We start from the raw sequence: 24,622 nt of genomic DNA, 5'->3' as shown, positions 1-24,622 counted from the left end.
CCCTGGGGAAGCTCTGGAGCTGTTTTCTTTCTGTCTTTCTATTGCTCTGTAGGTGTGTTTCTCTTCCCTTCTCTGTCTGAAATTAAAAGAATGCAAAAATCAATGCAGGAGCAACTAATGGTATATGAGTGAGGCCCAGCATCTTTACAAAAATCAAGTCCTTGGGGCCAGGTGGTATCTCTTCTAGTAAAGCATAGATGTTACCATGCTGGAGGACCCAGGTTCAAGCCCCTGCCTCTCCAGCTGCAAGAGGGGAGGAGGACTTCCCAAGTGATGGAGCAGCGCTGCAGTTGTCTCCCCTTCTCTCTCTCTTTCTCTCCCAATATATACCTCTGTCTCAAAAGGGGAAAAAAAGAAATGAAAGAAGGAAGAAAAAGAATGAGAAGTGAGGGAGGAAAAAAAAGGAAAAGATAAAGTAAGAAATATTAAAAAATATATTTTAATGAAGGTATTTTCTTCGAGGGGTCCAGTATTAAGGTGCTGTCACACTAGTCAGCAAAAAATAAAGTGATTGGTGCAAGGTATTCTAGATGCCGGAACTAACTAGAGTTAATGCACAGAAGTTCAAGGTGAGTAAGCTTCCGCCAGGTACATGGTAACTGAAGTACAGGCATGAGCCCTTGTTCTTAACACACGTCAGATCTCCTCCAGTGGGATCAAATCATTAAAAGCCCTGGGTTTCCTACTTGCTCTAATGTAATAGTCAAGTTTCCAGTCTCTGTTCTTTGACTTCACTTACAGAAGAGTTGCTTCACCTGTTCCTACTATTTGGACCAGCCGTATTCCCACCATTCTACTCAGAAGCAGTAATGAAACTTGCCCACAACACAGGCTTGCCCACAAGCCTTCCCCACAACAGCTGATGCGGTAGCGTGAATTCTTCCTTTTGTACAGCCAGCAAGCACCTTGTAAATGAAAATATTACAGCCAATTCACAGTGCCATTAACAACCGGGTCGTGAGATCACAGAGTGGATTCACCTGGGATGAGACTCTCAAACAGTCAAGGTCTCCTAATAATCCCAAGGCTGGGGGAACCTGGGAGAGCACAGGCATTATCATGCTCCAGGAAACCAGGGTTTAAGCCCCCAGAGCCCTGGTCATGAGTGGTGAGCAGTGGTGCAGGTCTCTCTCTTTTCTGCCCCTGTCTCTCTGTCTCTGTATCTTTGCCTCACCCTGGATCTAAAGAAAGAAAAAAGGGAGGGGGGTTTCTGGAAGCAGTGGAGTCGTCAGTCACAGAACTCTAGTGACAACCCTGGTGGCAAAAAAGAAATTTAAAATTGAAACAATCCCAAAGCCTCTGGTGTTACTGAAATGTCAGCTCATTTCTCTGCTTTTCTTGCTAATTGCTCCCAAGAGTCACATGTCACTTCTTAGAGGGGAGTCTATGTCAGGGGCCAGGTGGTGGTACACCCGGTTAAGCATACACATTACAGTGTGCAAGGACCCGAGTTCAAGCCCTTGGCCCTCACCTGCAAGGGAAAAGCTTCATGAGTATTGAATACAAACTGGCACCATCCACTGTATGGTAGAGTCTGTTGGAACCAATACCACTGTCCATGTGGTCTGCTGTGGAGCAAACTGTTGGTGGTCGATTTGTAGGACTGTGGTGTGTGTGTGTGTGTGTGTGTGTGTGTGTGTGTGTGTGTGCACTTAGTGATTTAACTTAACCCCCTGGATTTTGAGTTCTGTAAGATCTCACTCAGCTCAGATCCTGAGAACATTCTGGAACAGAGAAGAGTCTCAAGACTGTGGTTCTTTTTGTGCCAGGAAATGGCATATTACGTGGCATACCTCCCATTTTTCTCCTCATAGGGAAAGCCCATGCTTCCTTCTGCAGCTATGATTTTGTCATTTAATGACTCCCTCCCATAGTTGGGGCCCTTTAATGGGTGTCTTGCACCCCACATACCTTGTTGACTCGGAAGGGGCATTCTTTGGTCTCTGAGTCAGGAAATTTCTTCATCCACTTTCCAACAAAGTAGGCAGCATTAACCACGAGGATTTTGGTCTGGTCACTCACACTGCTGTCATTTAGAATGTTCTCGAAGTGACCTGCAGAGGGGAAAGCACAAATTACACAGGGTTCTTTTTAAGAATCACATGTGACATTCTGACATTCCTATCTACTCCCTGGGCATTTCCACTTCCTAGAGTTACCCCCACAAAAGCCTGGTAACCCAGACCACCTCTTTCCAGAGGGAACTCCTCCCTTCTTCCATCTAGCCATGACCAAACCTTCCAAATTGACCAAAGAAGGAGAAAGAAATGAGAAAAGGGGGGTCGGGCAGTAGCACAGCAGGTTAAGCGCACAAAGGTCAAGGACTGGCATAAAGATCCCAGTTTGAGACCCCGGCTCCCCACCTGCAGGGAGGTTGCTTCACAAGCAGCGAAGCAAGTCTGTCTTTCTCTCCCCCTCTCTGTCTTCCTGTACTCTCTCAATTTCTCTGTGTCTTATTCAACAACAACAGTAACAACAGCAACAAAATGCGAAAAAATGGCCTTCAGGAGCAGTGGATTTATAGTGCAGTCACCAAGCCCCAGCAATAACCCTGGAGGCAAAAAAGAAAGGAAGGAAAGAAGGAAGGAAGGAAGGAAGGAAGGAAGGAAGGAAGGAAGGAAGGAAGGAAGGAAAGAAGGAAGGAAGGAAAAAGAAAGGAAGGATCTGGGCTCTAGCCCCCAGTCCCCACCTGCGGGGGGAGCATAAAATAGTAGAGCCAGGACTGCAGATGTCTTCCTTTCTTTCTCCCCATCTCTTGCTCTATTCCTCTCTGTGTCTATCACAATAAAATAAATAAATAAGTAAATGAAATAGAAATCCCCCAAGAGTCCACATAGTTCAACAGTGATCATACTGGATGAGAGTAACACCGCACACACAAAGAATCTTCACTGAGCCTATCTCTAGAGCCTGCACAATACACCTCTTTCTAGCAAGGAAGATGCACAGAAAAGGCTGATGGAGGGAGGAGATAGAGAAAGGAAAAAGCCCAAGAGGAGCTGTGAGCAGGGGAAGGGCAGGCAAGTGCTACAGAGACGATCCTGGAGCTGTCACAGAGCAGAACCAAACAGAGTTGTGAGACTAAAGATTCTTTCTCTTCATTACAACTGGTTTTTGTCTTTTTTTTTTTCCTATATGTGTATGTGATTGAAAATTTTGGGAGTTGGGTGGTAGCGCAGCGGGTTAAGCGCAGGTGGCGTGAAGCACGAGGATCCTGGTTCCAGCCCCCGGCTCCCCACCTGCAGGGGAGTCACTTCACAAGCAGTGAAGCAGGTCTGCAGGTGTCTCTCTTTCTCTCCCCCTCTCTGTCTTCCTCTCCTCTCTCAATTCCTCTCTGTCCTATCCAACAACGACAACATCAACAACAATAAAACAACAAGGGAGGGAGTCGGGCTGTAGCGCAGCGGGTTAAGCGCAGGTGGCGCAAAGCACAAGGACCAGCATAAGGATCCCGGATCGAACCCCGGCTCCCCACCTGCAGGGGAGTTGCTTCACAGGCGGTGAAGCAGGTCTGCAGGTGTCTATCTTTCTCTCCCCCTCTCTGTCTTCCCCTCCTCTCTCCATTTCTCTCTGTCCTATCCAACAACAACGACAACAACAATAATAACTACAACAATAAAACAACAAGGGCAACAAAAGGGAATAAATAAATAAAATAAAAAATATTAAAAAAAAAACAACAAGGGCAACAAGAGGGAAGAAAGAAAGAAAGAAAGAAAGAAAGGGAGAGAGAGAGAGAGAGAGGGAGGGAGGGAGGGAGGGAGGAAGGAAGGAAGGAAGGAAGGAAGAAAGAAAGAAAGAAAGAAAGAAAGAAAGAAAGAAAGAAATTTTTTGTTCTTTTTTTTCTTAATAAATCTCTTGAACTTTTATAGTTAAAAGTGAACTTGGGGATCATCGAGGTATAGTCTAAGCCCTTCACTTCCAGGTTGGAAAACTCACTTCACGATTTGCCCAGAACCACACTTTGTAAGGAACACAAATGAGGCCTGAGGAGGAGATGCCACAGCTGGTTAGAGAGCTAAGCTGGAGCACAAGCGAACAAAACTGAACAAGTTCCAGATGTGAATGCCAAGCACAAGACGAGGCAAGAAATGCTGCCAAATCCAACTTGGTGAAATGGTTTAATGGTCAAGAATTTAGATTATGTAATAAAGCTTCCGAGGAATCCTTATGTTCAGTTTTATAGTCAAGAGAAAGACACATGACCCATATACTGAGAGATTTGTAGCCAAATAAATAAAGGTCACTTGCCATCTGTGAGATCCTTGACTGAGTTGTTGATCTGGTCTTTTGTTTCTTCCAACTTGTCTCTGAAGTCCACGGTTTCCATTTCCTTTGCATAAGGTCTCTTCGTAGAGCTAATGAACTCCTTAAGTGGGGGAGGGGGAAACAGTTTACAAAATCACAAAGTGCTTGAAGTTGTTTATGGTCAAATCATCATGTTACAAAGTCCTAACAAAAGGATTCTTAAATGTCTTCTACTATGAACTGAGAGCCCAGAAATGAGCCCACAGATACACAGCCACCTTATAACGGCAAAGGGGCCAAAACCACTCAAAGGGGTAAAGAAGGTCTCTTCAACGAATGGTGCTAGGAAAACTGGACAGACACATGCAGAAAAGTGATACTAGACCACCACCAAACCTAACCAAACCAAAATGGATCAAAGAACTGCATGTTAGACCCGAAACTCTTCTAATTGTAGAAGAAAACATCAGTGAAACATTGTAGGATTTTCACATCAAAGATGTATTTGGAGATTCAACACCCCTAGGCATAGGAAATGAAAACAGGAGTAAATAAATGGCATTACATGAAACTCAAAAGCTTCTACACAGTGGAAGGAAACTATTCAAAGATGTCAGGCAACCCTGGGAGAAGAAATTTGCACATCACACATCTGATAAGCGACTAGAGGGGCTGGGTGTTGGTGCACTCAATTGATCGCACACATTATAAGGCACAAGGAGCCGGGTTCAAGTCCCCAGTTTCCACTTGAGGGAAGAAAGGTTTCACAAGTGGCCTACAATCTTGTCACTGTGTTACTTCAAATATATATATGTACTCTGGGGTCAAAGTCAAGGAATCCATACTTGTCTTTGCATGGTTTCTTCAAGCAATCTCTGTAATTAAACAACTGTCTTGTATAGATCTCTTTTTTTATTATTTTTTTAAATATTTATTTATTTTCTCTTTTGTTGCTCTTGTTGGTTTTCATTGTTGTTGTAGTTATTATTGTTGTTGTTGTAGTTATTATTGTTGTTGTTGATGATGTCGCTGTTGTTAGATAGGACAGAGAGAAATGGAGAGAGAAGGGGAAGACAGAGAAGGGGAAGACAGAGAGGGAGAGAGAAAGACAGACACCTGCAGACCTGCTTCACCACCTGTGAAGCGACTCCCCTGCAGTGAGGAGCGGGGGACTCGAACCAGGATTCTTACTCCAGTCCTTGCGCTTTGCGCCACATGCGCTTAACCCGCTGCGCTTCCGCCCGACTCCCTCTTGTATAGATCTTTATGTGGCAAATCTGATAAAACAAAATTGTGACTGATGGAAACTGTTCATTTGGGGGGAGGCAGGCGGTAGCACACCTGGTTAAGTGCACATATTACAGTGGCAAGGACCCGGGTTCGAGCCATTGGTCCCCACCTGCAGGAGGAAAACTTCACAAGTGGTGAAGCAGGACTGCAGGTCTCTCTGTCTCTCTCATTCACTATCTCCCTCTCCGCTCTCAATTTCTCTCTGTCTCCATCCAATAATAAATTTAAAATATTTTAAAACTTTTTTTACATCTTTAAAAAAAGAAATTGTTCATTTACACAGTTATTTTTTTTCCCTAGGAGTGTTGAGAAACATCAAAAGAACACTGTGTGAAGAAACAAATGTGGTGAAATAAAATTGTTTCCCAGACTACATATAACCCAAAGCTTAAGAGAGAGAGAGAGAGATTTAAATCATGATCTATCTTCTTTCAAAAGCAAGTACACATCCTCCACCTCTCTCAATGTGGAAAGGAAGGGGAAGGGAGGAATGTATGACTATCTGAAAAGAAGTGAGGTCCACAAGCTACACTGGGTTTGAACTAAAAGGTGTAACTTCACATCTCTGTACTAGAACCTATAAATGAGCCTCAAATCATAAGTGGGCATCTTGGAAGTGAATGTCACTGCAAGACGACTGTGGCTCTAACCACGTGACAAATGTCACCGCTGGTAGACAGCTCAGACTGCGTCATGCTCTCACTGCTTACCATAGATGGGTTCAGGGATTTGTCTATGTAGAGCCGTTTGATGAGTTTCAGTGCATAAAAGGAGCTAAGCTTGTTGATATCCGATGTTACAGTCTGGAATCCAAAGGGCACATCTTTGACATTTTCAAAATGAAAGACCTGTAAACAGACAAAAGAAAGCATTGCAGGGTAGCACTGCCTGTTCTTGTGTTCAAGGTAGTAGATGAACAACATGTCAGCTTCCTCAGGGGATGCGATAGATTCCCCCACTCAGCTACCCCCATAGAGAAAAGTTGTCCAAGCTGAGGACTGTTGGTATTTTAAGCTGAATGGTCAAGGTGGGAGAGATAGCATGATGGTTATGCAAAGAGACTTTCATGCTTGACGCACCAAGATCCCAGGTTTAACTCCCCATATCACCATCACCATAAGCCAGAGCTGAGCAGTGGTAAAATAATAATAGTAAAAATAATAAACTTTAGGGAGTTGGGCAGTAAGTTAAGCGCATGTGGCGCAAAAGCGCAAGGAATGGCATGGATCCCGGTTCGAGCCCCCGGCTCTCCACTTGCAGGGGAGTCGCTTCACAAGCAGTGAAGCAGGTCTGTAGGTGTCTATCTTTCTTCCCCTCTCTGTCTCCCCCCCCCCATTTCTTTCTGTCCTATCCAACAACGACATCAATCACTACAAGAATAAAACAACAAGGGCAACAAAAGGAAATAAATAAATATTTTTTAAAATTAAAAAAAAATAACTAACTTTAAATTAAAACAAGAAGAAGAAAAAGCTGAACTTGAGCTGAATGGTCCTGTCTTACAGGAACGTCCTGGGCCCTGCAGTTTGTTCAGCGGTATCCCCGCCCTGATAGATGCTCACAGCACTCCTTCCTCCTTTTTTTTTTTTAAGATTTTGTTTATTTATTAATGAGAAAGATAGGAGAGAGAGAAAGAATCAGACATCACTCTGGTGCATGTGCTGCCAGGGGTTGAACTCTGGACCTCATGCTTGAGAGTCCAGTGCTTTACCAACTGTGCCACCTCCCAGACCACTCCTTCCTCCTTTTGTGACAACCTGAAATGTCTCAAAACATTGGTATGTATCAGGGGAGTAAGGAGACAAAAGCATTCCCACATGCTGTCAAGATGCTGTCCTGCACTTCCGGAGGCAGGACTATAAGCAGCAGCAGATCTGTTTCTCTCCTCTCCCGGATCAACTAGGAATACCAAAGGAGACCACCTGGGACTGAAACAAGACAGGACTAGAATGACTACAGGAACCCACCAAATCACCGGTGAGTGCAAACACGTGGCTGGTGGCAGAGAGGAACCTAGGGAGAGACTAGGTGGCTGGTAGCAGTCCGATGCTCTATCAGTTGAGATACCACCTCCAGTCTGTCCCACCAACAAGGGGACAGCTGAAGGGAGGAGAGGACTCCCTGGAGACTCACCAAGTGCAACTCTGAGTCTCCATTGCTACTGCCCTCAGAATCTGGAACAGCGGCAGAGAGGGGCACCGGGGGACAGAGATCTAACCAGCAAATTCAGGAGAAGACCTATACCTCCGAGGCATAGCTATGGGGCTGTGAATGTCTCTTTGCATAACCACCGGACTATCTCTGCCACACCCTGCCTTATCTCTTAGGAGTCAGTGATTAAATTAGAAGCCCTCAGGCTCCCACAGCCTACAGAGAAGAAAAAAAAAAAGAGGCTTTTAAATCACTGAGCTCCAACTCAGGGATTAAAATACTATTGAAATAACTGTCAACTTCCACCACTGTGAACCCTTTAATTACCTTACTGGATTGACACAAGTCAATCCAGGAAATAGTGGTCGGTAATTTGAAAATTACTAAGAGAGGGAACTCATAACATAATATATAAAATGGGTAAACCAACAAGAAGAAATATTGGAGAAACTAACCAGGACAACAGTCCAGCTAAAAGCCCCCCAAAGGGTGAAGCACAAAATAACAAGGTCAACATCCAAACATTAGCTAAGGAAATAATCACAGGAGTTAGTAAAGAGTTTTAAAGAATTGTAATCAGAAATACAGGAACAACAAATGAGACTCTGGAAGAAAACACTATCTCAAGGTTATTAGAGAGCTGAAAGCTGAAATAGCTGAGCTAAGAACACAACTAGCTGAACAAGCTAAAACAGTATCAGAACAGGGAAACAAAATAGATGAACTCCAGAAAACAGTAGAGGGGAGAGAGAATAGAATCAATGAGGCTGAAGACAGAATTAACAAAATCGAGGACGAATTAGAGACAACTAAAAAAGAAGTAAGAGATCTCAAAAAGAGATTAAGAGATGCTGAAAACAACAACAGAGACCTATGGGATGACTTCAAAAGAAACAATATACGTATTATTGGCTTACCAGAGGAAGAAAGAGAGGGAGAAGAAGAAAGCATTCTTCAGGCGATAATAGCTAAAAACTTCTCTAGGCTAGACAACATCAAAGACATAAAGATTCAAGAAGCCCAGAGGGTCCCAAAGAGAATTAACCCAGACTTAAAGACACCAAGACACATCATATTTAGAATGGAAAGGAATAAGGATAAAGAAAGGATCCTGAAGGCTGCAAGAGAAATACAAAGAGTCACCTACAGAGGAAAACCCATAAGATTAGCAGCAGACTTCTCCACACAAACACTACAGGCCAGAAGAGAATGGCAAGATATCTATCGAGTGCTCAATGAGAAAGGCTTTCAACCAAGAATACTATACCCTGCTAGACTGTCATTCAGACTAGATGGAGGCATCAAAACCTTCTCAGACAAGCAACAGTTGAAAGAATCAACTATCACCAAGCCTGCCCTCAAAGAAGTTCTGAAAGGCCTTCTATAAACAGTCAGATCATCATAAATAGGACTTATATCAGAATACTCTAAAACTCTACAAGAATGGCCTTAAAATATCTTCAATCTTTGATATCAATAAATGTCAATGGCCTGAATTCACCGACTAAAAGACACAGAGTAGGAAGATGGATCAGAAAATACAACCCAACAATATGTTGTCTACAGGAAACCCACCTAACTAAACAAGACAAACAGACTTAAAGTGAAAGGATGGAAAACTATCATACAAGCCAATGGCCCACACAAAAGGGCAGGAGCAGCTATTCTCATATCTGACATGATAGACTTTAAAATAGATAAGATTAAAAAAGATAGGAATGGACACTACTTAATGCTCAGAGGATCAGTCAATCAAGAGGACTTAACAATTATTAGCATCTATGCACACAATGAGAAGTCATCTAAATACATCAAACTTCTACTGAAAGAGCTACAGCAATATATTAACAGCAACACAATCATAGTAGGGGACTTCAACACCCCACTCTCTCAACTTGACAGATCATCCAGGCAGAAAATCAATAAAGACATAAGGGAGCTAAATGAAGAGATAGATAAACTAGAACTATTGGACATTTTCAGAGTCATTCATGGAATACACATTTTACTCAAATCCACATGGGTCATTCTCAAGGATAGACCATATGTTAGGCCACAAAGACAGCATCAGCAAATTCAAGAGCATTGAAATCATCCTAAGCATCTACTCAGACCACAGTGGAATTAAACTAACACTTAACAATCAACAAAAGATTAGTAATAGTCCCAAAATGTGGAAGCTCAACAGTACACTTCTTAACAACCTCTGGGTCAAAGAGGAAATCAAGGAAGAAATCATAATGTTTCGAGACTTCAATGAAAATGAAGACACAAGCTATCAAAATATTTGGGACACAGCTAAAGCTGTCCTAAGAGGGAAGTTCATAGCTATACAAGCGCACATTAGGAAACAAGAAAAAGCACAAATAAACAGCCTGGTTGCACATCTTAAAGACCTAGAAGAAGAACAACAAAGGAACCCTAAAGCAACCAGAAGGACAGAAATCACTAAAGTTAGGGCAGAAATCAATAACATTGAGAATGAGAAAACCATACAAAAGATCAACAAAAGTAAATGTTGGTTCTTCAAAAGAGTAAACAAAATTGACAAAGCTTTAGCCAGACTCACAAAACAAAAAAGGGAGAAGACCCAAATAAATCGGATAGTAAATGAAAGAGGAGATATCACAACAGACACCACAGAAATTTAACATATCATGAGAGGCTTCTATGAACAACTATATGCCACCAAGCTAGAAAACCTGGAAGAAATGGATGATTTCCTAGATACCTACTAACTTCCAAAACTAAGTAAAGAGGAAGTGGATAACATGAGCAGGCCCATCACAGCCAATGAAATTGAAATAGTTATCAAAAACCTCCCCAAAAATAAAAGTCCTGGACCAGATGGTTTTACAAATGAATTCTACAAAACCTTCAAAGAAGAACTAATACCTCTACTTTTAAAAGTTTTCCAGAAGATTGAAGACACTGGAATACTCCCTGCCAGCTTCTATGAAGCTAACATCACTCTGATACCAAAAACAGAAAGGGACACAACCAAAAAAGAAAACTACAGACCAATATCTCTGATGAATATAGATGCTAAAATACTGAACAAAATTCTAGCCAACCGGATACAGCAGTATATTAAAAAGATTGTTCATCATGACCAAGTGGGGTTTATCCCAGGCAAGCAAGGTTGGTTTAATATACGTAAATCAATCAGTGTGATCCACCACATCAACAAAAGCAAGACCAAAAACCACATGATCATATCAATAGATGCAGAGAAAGCCTTTGACAAAATGGAGAGAGGAGGGGAAGACAGAGAGGGAGAGAGAAAGAGAGACACCTGCAAACCTCACCTGCAGGTGGGGAGCTGGGGGCTCAAACCAGGATCCTCATGCCAGTCCTTGTGCTTCACGCCACCTGAGTTTAATCCTCTGCGCTAATGCCTGACTCCCTCTTTCTTCCTTCTTTTCTTTCTCTCTTTCTCTCTTTCTTCCTTTCTTGTTTGTACACAGTGCCAGGGATCGAACCCAAGGTCTCTCACAGGCAATGCACGATCCCAGGCAATTCTGAGTCACCATCCATCTTCCCCTCAGACATTGCCTCTGTGAGTAGCAGCCCTACTCCCTCAGAGCAGAAGCAAGCTGTGGGGATTACCTGTCCAATTTCACTTGCTGTATCACCTTTGGCACCCACTTGAGCAAGGGACAGGGAGGTAGAGAGGCAGATTGGAGAGAAGAGGACATTGTCCGCTGGTTCCTTCACACACAGTTGTTTGAACAGGTCAACTGCAAACGCTGAATTGGCCAGTCTCAGGGCATCCATTGTGGGAGCTGGAAAAAGTTCAAAGATGAAGTTTACTTCCTATAGTGTCCTTAGTTTTTTATTATTAGTATTATTATTTTTATATGGTGCAAGGGAACAAACCAAAGGCCTTGTGTATACACATTAACACCAAGCAGCCTCCTCAGGCCTTTTTTTCCCCACTCTATCTGAAGTAGCAGAGAGAAGAAAAGACACTACAGCAGAGCTCAATGGACTTTCACTGGTTCTGTCCATGGTGCTCCCATGCAGAAGATCAAATTCAGTACCTTAAGAATGGTGAAATCAACAACAAAACAGACCTCTTTGTGGACCCCCATGGGAACTTGCCCTCAACTTGGAGCAACAATGGTAGAGAATGTTCCACCCTCTGAAGGGAGGCTGGACAACACACCCTATGCTACACCTGAGGAAGATGGGTCCTAATATAGGGGCAGCTTGGAATGTTCCTACTGATGACCACAGAATGTGAGATCAGATCTACAGGGATGCTGAGGTCACATAGGCTCCTAAGCTGAATATGGGCCCCAGATCACATCAAATCAATGAGGTTTATATGAGTCAACAATATTTATACACCCCCCCCACGCCATATTTGGGAGCTACTCTTCTCTGATCCAGCTTTCTGGTCCGTTTTCCAGCCATGACATCATCTCCCCAGACAATAACTAGGATCCACCTGCATATCAGATTTCAGGCTCAGGCAAAAAAAAAAAAAAAAAAAAAAAAAAACTAGTATAGCCACAGGCCCTTTGGAATATGACTAAAATATGCCTATTAGCTATCTACAGAATGGAGAGCCCCCCCCCCTTCATCTGCACTATCCCAGCCATTAGGTTCATGATTAGTCAACAACTTGTTTGGCTTTGTATGTTAACTCTCTTTTCAGCCACCAGGTTCCAGATGCTACCATGATGCCAACCAGACTTCCCTGGACAGACAACCCCACCAATGTGTCCTGGAGCTCCGATTCCCTAGAACCCCACCCCACTAGGGAAAGAGAGAGGCAGGCTGAGAGTATGGATCAACCTGTCAACACCCATGTTCAGTGGGGAAACAATTATAGAAGCCAGACCTTCCACCTTCAGCACCCCACAATGACCTTGGTTCCATACTCCCAGAGGGTTAAAGAATAGGAAAGCTATAAAGGGAGGGGATGGGATACAGAGTTCTGGTGGTGGGAATTGTATGAAGTTGTACCCCTCTTATCCTATGGTTCTGTCAGTGTTTCCTTTTTGTAAATTTTTAAAAAATGAAGTCATGTTCAGGACCTTTAGAATGATGAAGTCATGGGACCGGGTGGTGGCGCACCTGGTTGAGCACACATGTTACAGTGCACAAGGACATGGGTTCGAGCCCACAGTCCCCACCTGCAGGGGGAAACTTCATAAGTGGTAAAGCAGGGCTGCAGGTGTCTCTCTGTCTCTATGCTTCTCTATCTCCCCCTTCCCTCTAGATTTCTGGCTGTCTCTATCTGATAAATAAATATAGATAATAATAAAAAATTTAAAAAGAATGGTGAAGTCACGTGCTCTATTGCTCTGTCTCCCAGACACTCCAACTCTGTGTGTGTGTGTGTGTGTGTGTGTGTGTGTGTGTGTGTGCGCGCGCGCGCGCATGCGCGCGTGTGTCCAAGGCATGAACTCAGGAACGTCCCCATGTATGGCAATACCATGGGACCTCCCATATCTAGTCTTCTTATTTATTTTATTTAAGGAGGGAAACAGAGAAGAGACACTATAACATCATTCCACTGTTCATGGGTCTGTCTCATGCTGTCCCTGATATCCCTATGTGGTACTGGGGCTCAAACTCAGGACTTCACAGTGCCTCCCAAAGTATACCTGAAGTGTTCTCAGCCATGACCTTCTAAAACAATGATAATTCTATTTCAACAATGTTGGTCTCAATTTGGAGAAAAGAAGAAACTCAAAGTGCAATTTACAGGGTTTGTGGTAGAGAAACTCTGAGAAAGTGTGCTAAAGTCTGAACAGTCCTGGATATGAGGGTCCCTGTGTGACGAGGTGTCCAGAATCTCCAAGATCATGTCAGCCACACTGACCATTGCAAGTGGTCAGAAGTGTTGACTGCACAGACCAAGATCAGCTGGATTTCTTTAGAACATTTTGTTTCCACTATGATTTAGGTTAAACCAAGCTAAGCTAAAATTTTTGAAGGTCAAAACCAGTAAACCACTGGCATTTTGTGCGGTTCAATTTAGTATTTAGTGTTCTTCATTGGAAAGAGGAAACTTGCAGGTGTAATCAAGTTAAGGTCATTACGTTGGCCCTAATCCAACATGCCCAATGTCCTTGTAAGGAAAGGAGACTAGGAGATAGCTCACCCCAAAGTGCATGCCTTCTCGTGCGCCCAAGAAGACACTCAGGTGTGAGGTCCTCAGTTCATTCCACAGCAAATCGTAATAAAGTGGTTAGGACCAAGAGATAACTCAGTGAGCAGAGCAATAAATTTCAAATTGAAGGGGCAGGAGTTGGCATACTGGTTAAGCATGCAAAGTTTCGTGCATAAAGACCTGGATTCAAGCCCCCGATCCCCATCTGCAGAGAAGAAACAGGGGCTACAGATGTCTCTATCTCCCTATCTCTGCTTCCCCCTCTCAAGTTCTCTCTGTCCTAGCAAATCAAATCAGTTTAAAAAAAAAAAAAAAATCATACTGAGGGGAGTTGGGCGGTGGTGCACGTGGTGCAAATCGCAAGGACCTGCATAAGGATCCCAGTTCGAGCCCCCGGCTCCCCACCTGCAGGGGAGTCGCTTCACAGGCGGTGAAGCAGGTCTGCAGGTGTCTTTCTCTCCCCCTCTCTGTCTTTCCCTCCTCTCTCCATTTCTCCCTGTCCTATCCAACAACAACAACATTAATAACCACAATAATGTTAAACAACAAGGGCAACAAAAGGGAAAATAAATAAATAAATAAATTTTAATAAAAATTTTAAAAAATCATACTGAGATCATCTACAGCTAAAATTCAATCTGACCTAATTCTCCTTGGAGGAACCTGAATCCAATCTTTGAGAACCTCTCAGAGCTGCAACAGCTTGAGGCTTAATTACATGAATAATAATACACAAACTACTTTGACCAACACTTCTTCAAGATGAGACGTTAGAATGATTTTGTACAATTGATAACCAGCATTAAAGCTGGTTTTCCCTTGAGTAGAAAAACTGTGTTCAAGTTAACTTGTAGGGAAGTATTCATCTTACCGCTGTGTTCAGCTAAAGTATTAGCCATTCATTCATGCATTCATTCACTCATTCATTTATTCCATCTTTTCGAGACTCCTTTAGTATAAATGGCTACATGAGTACACAATCCCGTTGGCTTTCAGTCCAGTCAGTTACACATCATAATCAACACTGTATTACCATTCCAGGCTCAGGTTCAGGTCCCTGATGGAGACCTGCTCACCTGTGCACACCTGAAGGCTGAGGTGTCCTCATCAGGACCCTGCCTTTCAGAGATCCCCTTCTTCAGCATGAAAGCCCTCAGTCCACCCATCAAAACAGGTCTGCCTTCCTGAGCTCATTTCTCAGCAAAATTCTCCTTCAAGTTGGAGAAAGCCTTGCAGTCCATAACATGAGAGGACCAGGAGACAATAACATCGTTTGGCACTTGACCAAAGTATCAGAATACGTGGGCATGGTGGGAAGGGTGAAAGATTCCCCACTGAGTAATCCATCCATCAGGGACTCATGGTCAATCTGAGTAGTGGCCTGGTGGTTATTCTCGAGTGACCTAGAAACACTCTACCTGGTCTGGTCTGAAGTAACAGTTGAAGGGAAGACTTGAGCCTGTTGACACCACCCTGTGCAATCACGGCATTGAAGCCAACCTCCGCATTGGCGTTAGCAGTGAACACCCATGAAGACGTGTCAGGCTCCTGCAGGAACTGTTTTGCATGGTGCTGTAAAAATCACCAGGTCAAGAGTAGAGAGTGTGCCTGTCTTGTGGCCTGTGTTGCAAGACCTAAATTCACAGCACTTTTTTTTTTCATTTTGCCATCACTTTATAACTAAGACGACTTCTTTAATTTTCACAAAGTTGTCTAACAATGCTAACAAATAAAGAAAGACTCGTTTACAATGCCAGCCATAAAACCGCTGTAGGAGGCCCGACAAGATAGCTCACCCAGACAAGCCCAAGCCCCATCATGCTAGAGGAAGGTCCAGTGTCTCTCCCTCTCTCCCTCTGCCTCTCTGTCTCTCTTAAAAAGTTGACCTGAAGCCCCAAGGTAAACAGGGGGCAGTAGCTGTATCTTTTAGTCACTTTAAAGTATAAACTCACTTTTATTTTAGCCAGAGAAAAGTGAGAAGGCAGTCTAAGTAAGTGTCTGTGCTCTCAAGTACAAATGGCATCTTGAGAAATGATCGACTATAATTAAAAAAACAAATTTTTTAAGAGACCTGGTGGTGATGCACACCTGGTTGATCACACATGTGACAATACTCAAGGACCAGGGTTCCAGCTCCCAGTCCCCACCTGCAGGGGGAAAGCTTTGTGAGTGGTGAAGCAGTGTTGCGGGTGTCTCTCTGTCTCTCTCCTCTCTATCATCCCTACCCTCTTGATTTCTGGCTGTCTCTATGCAATAAATAAAAGATTAAAAAATAATAATAAATGAGTGGCTTCTGTCAGTGAGGGATTCTCACAGAGGTTCACCAAGTAAGGTTCTGACGCAGCAGTCTATTATGTTTTACCTGTGCTCATATTTTGCCCAGAAGCAGGGGAAGAATGAGGTGGTGGTGGGAGGAATGGGAAGGGCAGAAAGAAGAAAGGAGGCTGGGGAGGTAACTCAGTCTGTTAAAGCCCATAAATTGCTTGTCTGAGGTCCCAGCAGGTTCAATCCCCAGTAATACCTTATGCCAGAGCTGAGCAATACTCCTGTTCTCTCATACTAGATAAGGAATTTTTTTTAAGTAACAAAGACAAGGGCTGGGGAGATTCCATAGTGGTTAAGTAAAAGACTCTTTTGCCTGGAGCTCTGAAGTCCCAGGTTTAATCACCAGCACCTCCATAAACCAGATTTGAGCAGTGCTCTAGAAACTCTCTCTCTCTCTCTCATTTATTTTGTATAAAGAGAGAAATTAAGAAGGAAATAGAGTGTCTCTCTGTCTCTATCATTATCTTTGTCTTTCTATCACCCTCTTAAAATAAATTAAAAGTTAAAAAAAAGAAAAGAAAAAGGAGAAGAAATGGTCACTTAATTGGGGAACTACCTTAAAAACAAACGCAGATAACAAAGCCAGCTAAGGACCACATCTGCTCCTGTGTGTCAAACCCACTTCACATGCATGACTGAGGTAAGTTTATAGCTCAAAATATGAAATTTTATCCCCTAGGGTAGGAAGAAACTATAGGTTTAGAGCTTTCTATTTTCAAATAGTATAGTAGTTTCGCGGCCTCTCCTTTTTCTTAGAAGTGTTGTATTGGAAAGATTTACATTTATTTAAATCTTGTCCCATATACACACCTCCTTGAGATGTCTGTGGTAAACAACACACACACACACACACACACACACACACACACACATATTTACTGTGAAGTTGCCAGACTGGGAAATTGGTCCTAAACTCTTAAAAACTTTGTATTGGGACAAGATCTCGCAGTGGATCTAGTCAGGCCCCACCTCTTCATTGATAAAGGTGAAGCCAGTGAAAATAAAGACTCTCCCAGGCCACCCATGCTGCAGGGAGTGAGAGTGGAAGAACCGGACCCACACTCATCTCAGCTCCCAGCCCTGGCCCTTCCCAACCACACCTTCCTACCTCCATCTCCCCAGCGGTCCTCTCAGAAGTCTCTAGAAAGATCCCACCCATTCCAAATTAACCTGTCAAGACATCACAGTGCCTTCCTTACCTGCTTTTAAAATCATTACAAAACCGATCTCCCTACTTGCAGAAGTTCTTGACCTATTTCTGTTGCAAACGATTACAATTACACTTGACCCCTGAACAATGAAGAGGTTAGGTAGACCAACCCTCCTTCACAGTTGAAAAATTCATGCAGAACCCAGATGTCTGGCATTAGATGAGTGGCTTAAAAAAATGTGATACATATATATATATATATATGTGATGGAATACTACTCTGCTGTCAAAAGTAATGAAGTTGTCTCCTTTGCATCCTCTTGGATAAAACTTGAGGACAGCATGTTGAGTGAGATAAGGCAAAAAGTGAAGAACTAATACCAAATGATCTCACTTATAAGAGGGGACATAATAAAGTAGGGGCAGGAAGGGAGAGCACAAAGTGAAACATGGACTGGACGTGGTATATTGCACCAAAGCAAAGAACTCTGGGGAAGGAGGGGAAGGAGGGAGAGGAAGTAAACTTTGGGGGCCTGGGACATAAAGAAGTTGTGTGCATATGTCAATGGATCCACTGTAAAGCATTAACCCTCTCAATAAAAGTAAATAAATAAGCAAATCTTTAAAAAAAAAAAAAAAAAAAAGAAAAATCCATGTATAACCTTTGAAGCTCAAAGACTAACAGACTGACACTGACCCTATCTTTTCTTAATAATTTTCATGCATTTATAGGATATATGGATCACATTCTGTGTTCTTCCAATAACATAAACTAGAGAAAAGACAGTGTTACCCAGAAATCATTGCAGCTGGGGAGCTCCGCCAGTGGTGGAGCTCAGGACTTGCATGTCTGAGGTCCTGGGCTTGCTCTCTGGTACCACAGGGGTCAGAGCAGTGCCCTTGTCTCTTTGACTCTTTCTCTGTAACAAAAGAATGTAACAAAATATTGTCTAAAAATATGGGAGTCAGGCAGTAGCGCAGCGGGTTAAGCACACATGGTACAAAGCGCAAGGACTGGTATAAGGATCCCAGTTCAAGCCCTCCACTCCCCACCTGCCGGGGAGTCACTTCACAAGCGGTGAAGCAGGTCTGCAAGTGTCTGTCTTTCTCTCCCCCTCTCTGTCTTCCCCTTCTCTCTCCATTTCTCTCTGTCCTACCCAACAAGGAAGATAGACAACAATAATAACTACAACAATAAAACAACAAGGGCAACAACAAACGGAATAAATAAATAAATAAATCTTTTTTAAAAAAAGAAAAATATTTAGGGGTAAAGCAGTGGTGAACCCAGTTGAGGACACATGTTTTCATGTACAAGGATCTGAGTTCAAGCCTCTAGACCCCCACCTGCAGGGAAGAAGCCTCAGAAGCAAAGAAGCAGCGCTGCAGGTGTCTATCTCCCCTTATCTCTCAATTTTTCTCTGTTCTACCATAAAGAAAGAGGGAGGGAGGGAGGGAGGAAGAGAGGACAGGAGGGAGGAAAGGAGGGAAAGAGGGAAAGATAGAAAGAAGGAGAGAGAGAGAGAAAAGGAAGGAAGTCATTAAGGCTGGAGAGATGTACAGTGGTAGTGCACAGGACTAGCATGTGAGAGGTCCCAGGTTCAGTGCCCAGCACCAGTAGCCAGAGATGAGTGGTGCTCTGATAAAAAAAAAAAAAGCACACACACAATAAAAAATTATTAGAAAGAGAAAATACATTTATAGCATTGACATTTATCGTTTCTGGTTAAAGAAAAAACTCCATGAATCAATCTGCACAGTTTTTTTTTTGTATTTTTTTATGATTTTTATTTACAAAAAGGAAACACTGACAAAAGCCATAGGGTAAGAGGGGTACAACTCCATACAATTCCCACCACCAGAACTCCATATCCCATCCCCTCCCCTGATAACTTTCCTATTATTTTTATTTACTCATTTATTTATTCATGAGAAGGATAGGAGGAGAGAAAGAACCAGCCATCTCTCTGGTACATGTGCTGCCAGGGATCGAACTCGGGACCTCACGCTTGAGAGTCCAGTGCCTTAGCCACTGCACCACCTCCCGGACCACAAACTTTCCTATTCTTTATTCCTCTGGATCCCCACAGTTCTAATTTGTCTTGTTCAAGGGCCACCTAATTCTGCTTTCATTTAGGAAGTAGTAGTGAGGCTCTGACACAGCTCTGGCCGCTGAACTGAACTAGACATTCAGAAATCAAAGGTGAGCACAGCAGGGTCTCTGCAAGTAGCAGTCAGCAAGGAGCTTGTGACAGGTGTGACTGAGTGGCTGTGCTCAGGATGAACAGCGTGGGAACATTGACAGAGCCGGCCACTCGCTGAGAAATCTCAGAACAGGGTATGTACGGCTCACTAGCAGGGAGATCTACAGAGCGAGCAAGAGTTAGCCGGCCAGATCATGCACCAGGAAGAACCGGCATAACCCCAAGTGTGCAAGGAATCCAAACATACAGACTGGGGTGCACATCCTGGGACAGGAGGGGAGCCAGAGAAAGAGCCAGAGAAAGATGCACCCACTGGTCCCTGCAGAGAGGTTTCGGAAGCATCTACTGCATCAGAGCCAGTGGCCATGGATCTCGGCATCAATAAACAACTTGAGCAAAATAAAAATCTTATAGGCAGGTTGACCCTATGACCAGATACGTTCTGACTTATGTCTGATGTCCTGGTTTTGCCACTTTACACTCAGTGCTGAATTTTGAACATAATCCATTCACCCCCCCCCAACCCCACCCCGTAGATGATCTGTACACACAGAGCACACACATATGCAATAACTATTGTGTGTGTGCTGTGCTCATTATTTAAAAGCTGCTGGAGCAGGAAAAGAGTGCTGCAGTAGAACACAAGACTTGCATGCATAAGGTCCCAGGTTCGATCCCCTAGCACCACCAACAGCCTAAGCTGAGCGATATTAGTATCAAAATAAATAAATATAAATAAATAAATAAGTGTGCATATTACCATGTTCAAGGACTCCCCATCTGCAAGGGGTAAGCTTCACAAATGGTGAAGCAGAGCTGCGGTTGCCTCTCTGTCTCTCTCTCTCTCTCTTTCTAGCTATTTTTTTATTTGTTTATTTTTATTATTGGATAGAGACAGAGAGAAACTGAGAGGGAAGGGGAAGATAGAGAGGGAGAGAGACAGAGAGACACCTGCATCCCTGCTTCGCCACTCATAAAGCTTTCCCCCTGCAGGTGGGGATTAGGGGCTTGAACCTGGGTCCTTGTGTGCTATAGTGTGTGCACTTAACCAAGTGCACCACTGCCTGACCCCTCCTATCAATCTATCTATCTATCTATCTCTGTCTCTATCTCTATCTCTCTATTTCCCACTCCCTTCTCAATTTTTCTCTGTCCTGTCAAATTAAAAGAAAAATGGCCACCAAGACTGGAGGATTTGTAGTGCAGGCTCCAAACCCCAGCAATAACCCTAGTGGCAATAAATAAATAACCTATCAGGTAGCTCCATTTTACAGGTGAAGGGCACACAGTGCAGAGGATGCCGGCCAGACTTCCCTGGATTGAAGACCCCACCAATATGTCCTGGAGCTCAGCTTCCCCAGAGACCCACCCTACTAGGGAAAGAGAGAGGCAGACTGGGAGTATGGACCAACCAGTCAACGCCCATGTTCAGTGGGGAAGCAATTACAGAAGCCAGACCTTCTACCTTCTGCAACCCACAATGACCCTGGGTCCATGCTCCCAGAGGGATAGAGAATGGGAAAGCTATCGGGGGAGGGGGTGGGATATGGAGATTGGGCGGTGGGAATTGTGTGGAGTTGTACCCCTCCTACCCTATGGTTTTGTTAATTAATCCTTTCTTAAATAAAAAAATAAAAATAAAAAAATAAATAAATAAGAAGAAAAAAAAAAAAGTCTGAAGGATTTGCAGCAGCAGACAGCTAGGCAGCACCTAGAGAAAACTTGCCATTGTGATAACTTCAAGGAAATACCCAAAAACCACCACCTCTGCTGTCCACACTATGGTCCCTAGAGGGGGACAGGACTGGCAGAAGAATAAAGCAGAGCTTCCAGCCTCTGTAATTTGAACAAGCCCCAGGAGGAGGGATGGAGAGCTGAAGTGAGTCAGTGTGTAGAAAGTGCTTCGGTAGCTGGAAAGCACAAGGCAGCTGCTAGGAATGAGGTCAGCCGCTTCATCCTCCACCACGGTGCAGGGGCCTCTGCTTTGCTCAACCTGAGACATCACATCTGCTGTTTGTTCAGAAGCCAGATGGCAGCCACTGGGCTGTCCCAGTGCTGTCTGATGATCCCTGAAAGCCAGATGTCCCCCTCCACAAACACCTAGAATGGCCGGGATCCCTGTGACTTGAATGCTCTTGGTCAGCCCACCACTCAGCAGGATTGCACCCAAGGTGATAGGAAGCAAAGATGTGAAGCCACTGAGTCATCTGCCTGGCAGAATCCTGCCCGCAAGTAGGCGCCCATCTCCCCACCCTTCGAGGAACCTAGCCAACATTTTCATGTACTGCTAGGGGTGGGGGAGGGCATCTTGGGACCCACTTAGTTCTATTCAAACCCTCTAGAGGGGTCAGAATGCCCAGAGTAGCATGGGAAAGTCCACCAGCTCAATTCTAGCTCATCTTACATGCTGAGGCAATAGGACACCATTTCACCATTCCATTAAAAGAAAGAGATGAAGGGCCAAGGTGCATCTGGTTAGGCTCATGTGTTACAACAGGCAAGGACGTGGGTTCAAGTCCCCAGTCCCCACCTGCAGGGGGGAAGCTTCACAAGTGGCGAAGAAGCACTGCAGGCATCTCTTGGTCTCTCTCCTTCTCCAGCTCCCCCTTCCCTCTCGATTCCTCTTTGTCTGTATATAATAGATAAATAAATATTTTAAGTAATAATAATAATAATAATAATGGGACTAAGTCCTCTCTGCTCTACAATCCTGAGCCCAGTCTGATCACAGCTTTAAGGAAGAGAGAGGCATGCTCAGCTGATATTTACCGTGACACTTAATGAAGCCGTAAAAACAGAGGCCCCTAGAGGGGAGAGACAGTGAGCCAACTCACTTGAAGCCAGGAATCTGCCTTTGAGATCTATGACTTATTTCAATTACCCAAACCCCAGAATAAATAAGAAGGGAGAGTCCTTTCTGCCTGCCAGAATGAGGTTGCAAATAAATGAATGAGATGTTAATATATATATATACTTCTTCAACAATTTGTTTGGCTTTGTATGTTCCAGGTTCCAGATGCCATCAGGATGCCGGCCAGGCTTCCCTGGACTGAAGACCCCACCAATGTGTCCTGGAACTCAGCTTCCCCAGAGACCCACCCTACTAGGAAAAGAGAGAGGCAGACTGGGAGTATGGATCGACCAGTCAACGCCCATGTTCAGTGGGGAAGCAATTACAGAAGCCAGACCTCCCACCTTCTACAACCCACAATGACCCTCGGTCCATGCTCCCAGAGGGACAGAGAATGGGAAAGCTATCAGGGGAGGGGATGGGATATGGAGATTAGGTGGTGGGAACTGTGTGGAGTTGTACCCCCCCCATCCTATGATTTTGTTAATGTCTCCTTTCTTAAATAAATAAATAAATTTTAAAAATTAAAAACAATAATAATAATAATAAAGAAAAAATACACAAAATGGAGCCAGGTGGTGGCACACACAAAGTATCATGCACAAGGATGTAGGTTCAAACCCCCAGTCCCCACATGTGTGTGGGGGGGCTTCATAAGTAGTGAAGCAGATCTGCAGGTATCTCTCTTCTCTCCCTCCTCTCGATCTCCCCTTCTCTTTCAATTTCTCTGTCTCTATCCAAGTAAGTAAATTTAAGGGGAAAAAAAATGCCCCAAAGCAGAGCGGTCCCTATCTCATCTCCAAAACGCCAACTAGATGTTACAATGCAGAAAGACCCAGGTATGAGCCCCCGGTCCCCACCTGCAGGGGGAAAACTTTACAAGTGGTAAATCAGGGCTGCAGGTGTTTGTCTCTCTCTCTATCTCTCCCTCCCCTCTTGATTTCTTAATGTTTCTATCCAACAAATAAAGACAATTAAAAAAAAATTTTTTTAAATGCCAGCCAGGACTCAGAAACACACCGACTGCCTGTCTGTCCACTTTCTCTGGGTTCTGAACACCACGTCCTAGCCTGAAACTAGTGTAGCCAAGTTCATTCTGAATTCCAAGGCCAGGCTGAAATACATTCTCAACCAGGAACCACCGGTGCGTCCCCGGCCCCAGCACCCACACCCAAACCTCCTAACCAGGCTATTTCCTCTTTTTCTTGATTTGTAAGGCTTCCGTGGTATTCCTGGCTCCCAGAGGCCTAAGAGCAGAATGCCAGCCAAGGTGAGGAGACATGCAGAGCTCCAGTACAGATCACACACACACACACACACACACACACACACACACACACACACACACACACGGAGCGGGAATCACCAACCTTGCTCCCCACACTGCTCACCTAGAGTAGAAATTATCCGGTACAACACACCGCCAAGGGAAAAGGAAATGGAGGTGCAGGAGGACCTGGGTGTGGAGGTAACCTGGGTCTGCCTGGCTCACCTAAGCGCCCTGCCACGCCCATGGCCGCCCCGCCCCACCCCTCCAGCCCCTCCCAGCCCCCCACCCCCACCCCCATGCAGGCTCAGCTCTTACTCATGCCTCTTGGCAGCTTGTCTATGATTCAGGCAGAGGCTGCTGTTGTTTGCACAGCTGAAGGTCCTGGACATGCTGGGGCAGGAAGAGGCTCTGGGTAGTGCCTGCCTTGGTAGAAATCCACACAGACATAAATAAATAGGGGCAACCCCGGCAGCCTGTGTGGAGTGGGGTGGTGAAATATTATGTGAAATACAGGGACTATGTGATGGCAGGAATCTTGCATACTTCCAGATGGCCGTGCCAGACAAAGTAGTGGAAGCTCTCACTCTTCTATGTAAATCGAAGTGGCTCATTCTGCTAGATGCCAAGGAGGTAACCATCTATTAAACCGAATGGCAGCTAGGGGCTGGGTGGTGGTGCATCTGGCTGAGTGCACACATGACAGTGAGCAAAGACCTGGGTTCAAGTCCCCACTCCCCACATACAGGGTTGAAGCTTCACCTGTGATGAAGCAGGACTGCATATATCTGCCTCTCCCTCTCTGTCTCCCCTTTCCCTCTGGATTTCTATTAGTCTCTATACAAAAAAAAAAAAATTAAGAATTTTTTTAATTTATTTTTTATTTAAGAAAGGATAAACTAACAAAACCATAGGGTAGGAGGGGTACAATTCCACACAATTCCCACCACCCAATCTCCATATCCCACCCCCTCCCCTGATAGCTTTCCCATTCTCTATCCCTCTGGGA

General features: G+C 44.2%; 1 protein-coding gene across 1 annotated transcript in view; it reads right to left on the bottom strand.

Annotated features, from left to right (window-relative positions):
• SERPINB5 (serpin family B member 5) overlaps positions 1 to 23,865 on the bottom strand; it is a 28,475-nt gene extending 4,610 nt beyond the window's left edge. The window contains exons 1-5 of the mRNA XM_060173979.1: positions 23,738 to 23,865; positions 11,299 to 11,474; positions 6,249 to 6,386; positions 4,252 to 4,369; positions 1,912 to 2,054 (exon numbers count right to left, since the gene is read on the bottom strand). Coding sequence (XP_060029962.1) covers positions 1,912 to 2,054; positions 4,252 to 4,369; positions 6,249 to 6,386; positions 11,299 to 11,466 — 567 coding nt within the window. The 5' untranslated portion in view covers positions 11,467 to 11,474; positions 23,738 to 23,865. The remainder of the gene's footprint in view (positions 1 to 1,911; positions 2,055 to 4,251; positions 4,370 to 6,248; positions 6,387 to 11,298; positions 11,475 to 23,737) is intronic.
• Between the last annotated feature and the right edge of the window lie 757 nt (positions 23,866 to 24,622).

The sequence above is a fragment of the Erinaceus europaeus genome, chromosome 15 (genome assembly GCF_950295315.1).
Source record: "Erinaceus europaeus chromosome 15, mEriEur2.1, whole genome shotgun sequence".
In the NCBI taxonomy this organism is placed as follows: Eukaryota; Metazoa; Chordata; class Mammalia; order Eulipotyphla; family Erinaceidae; genus Erinaceus; species Erinaceus europaeus.
Note: the sequence above shows the minus strand (reverse complement) of the source record. Positions and strands in the feature narration are given on the sequence as shown.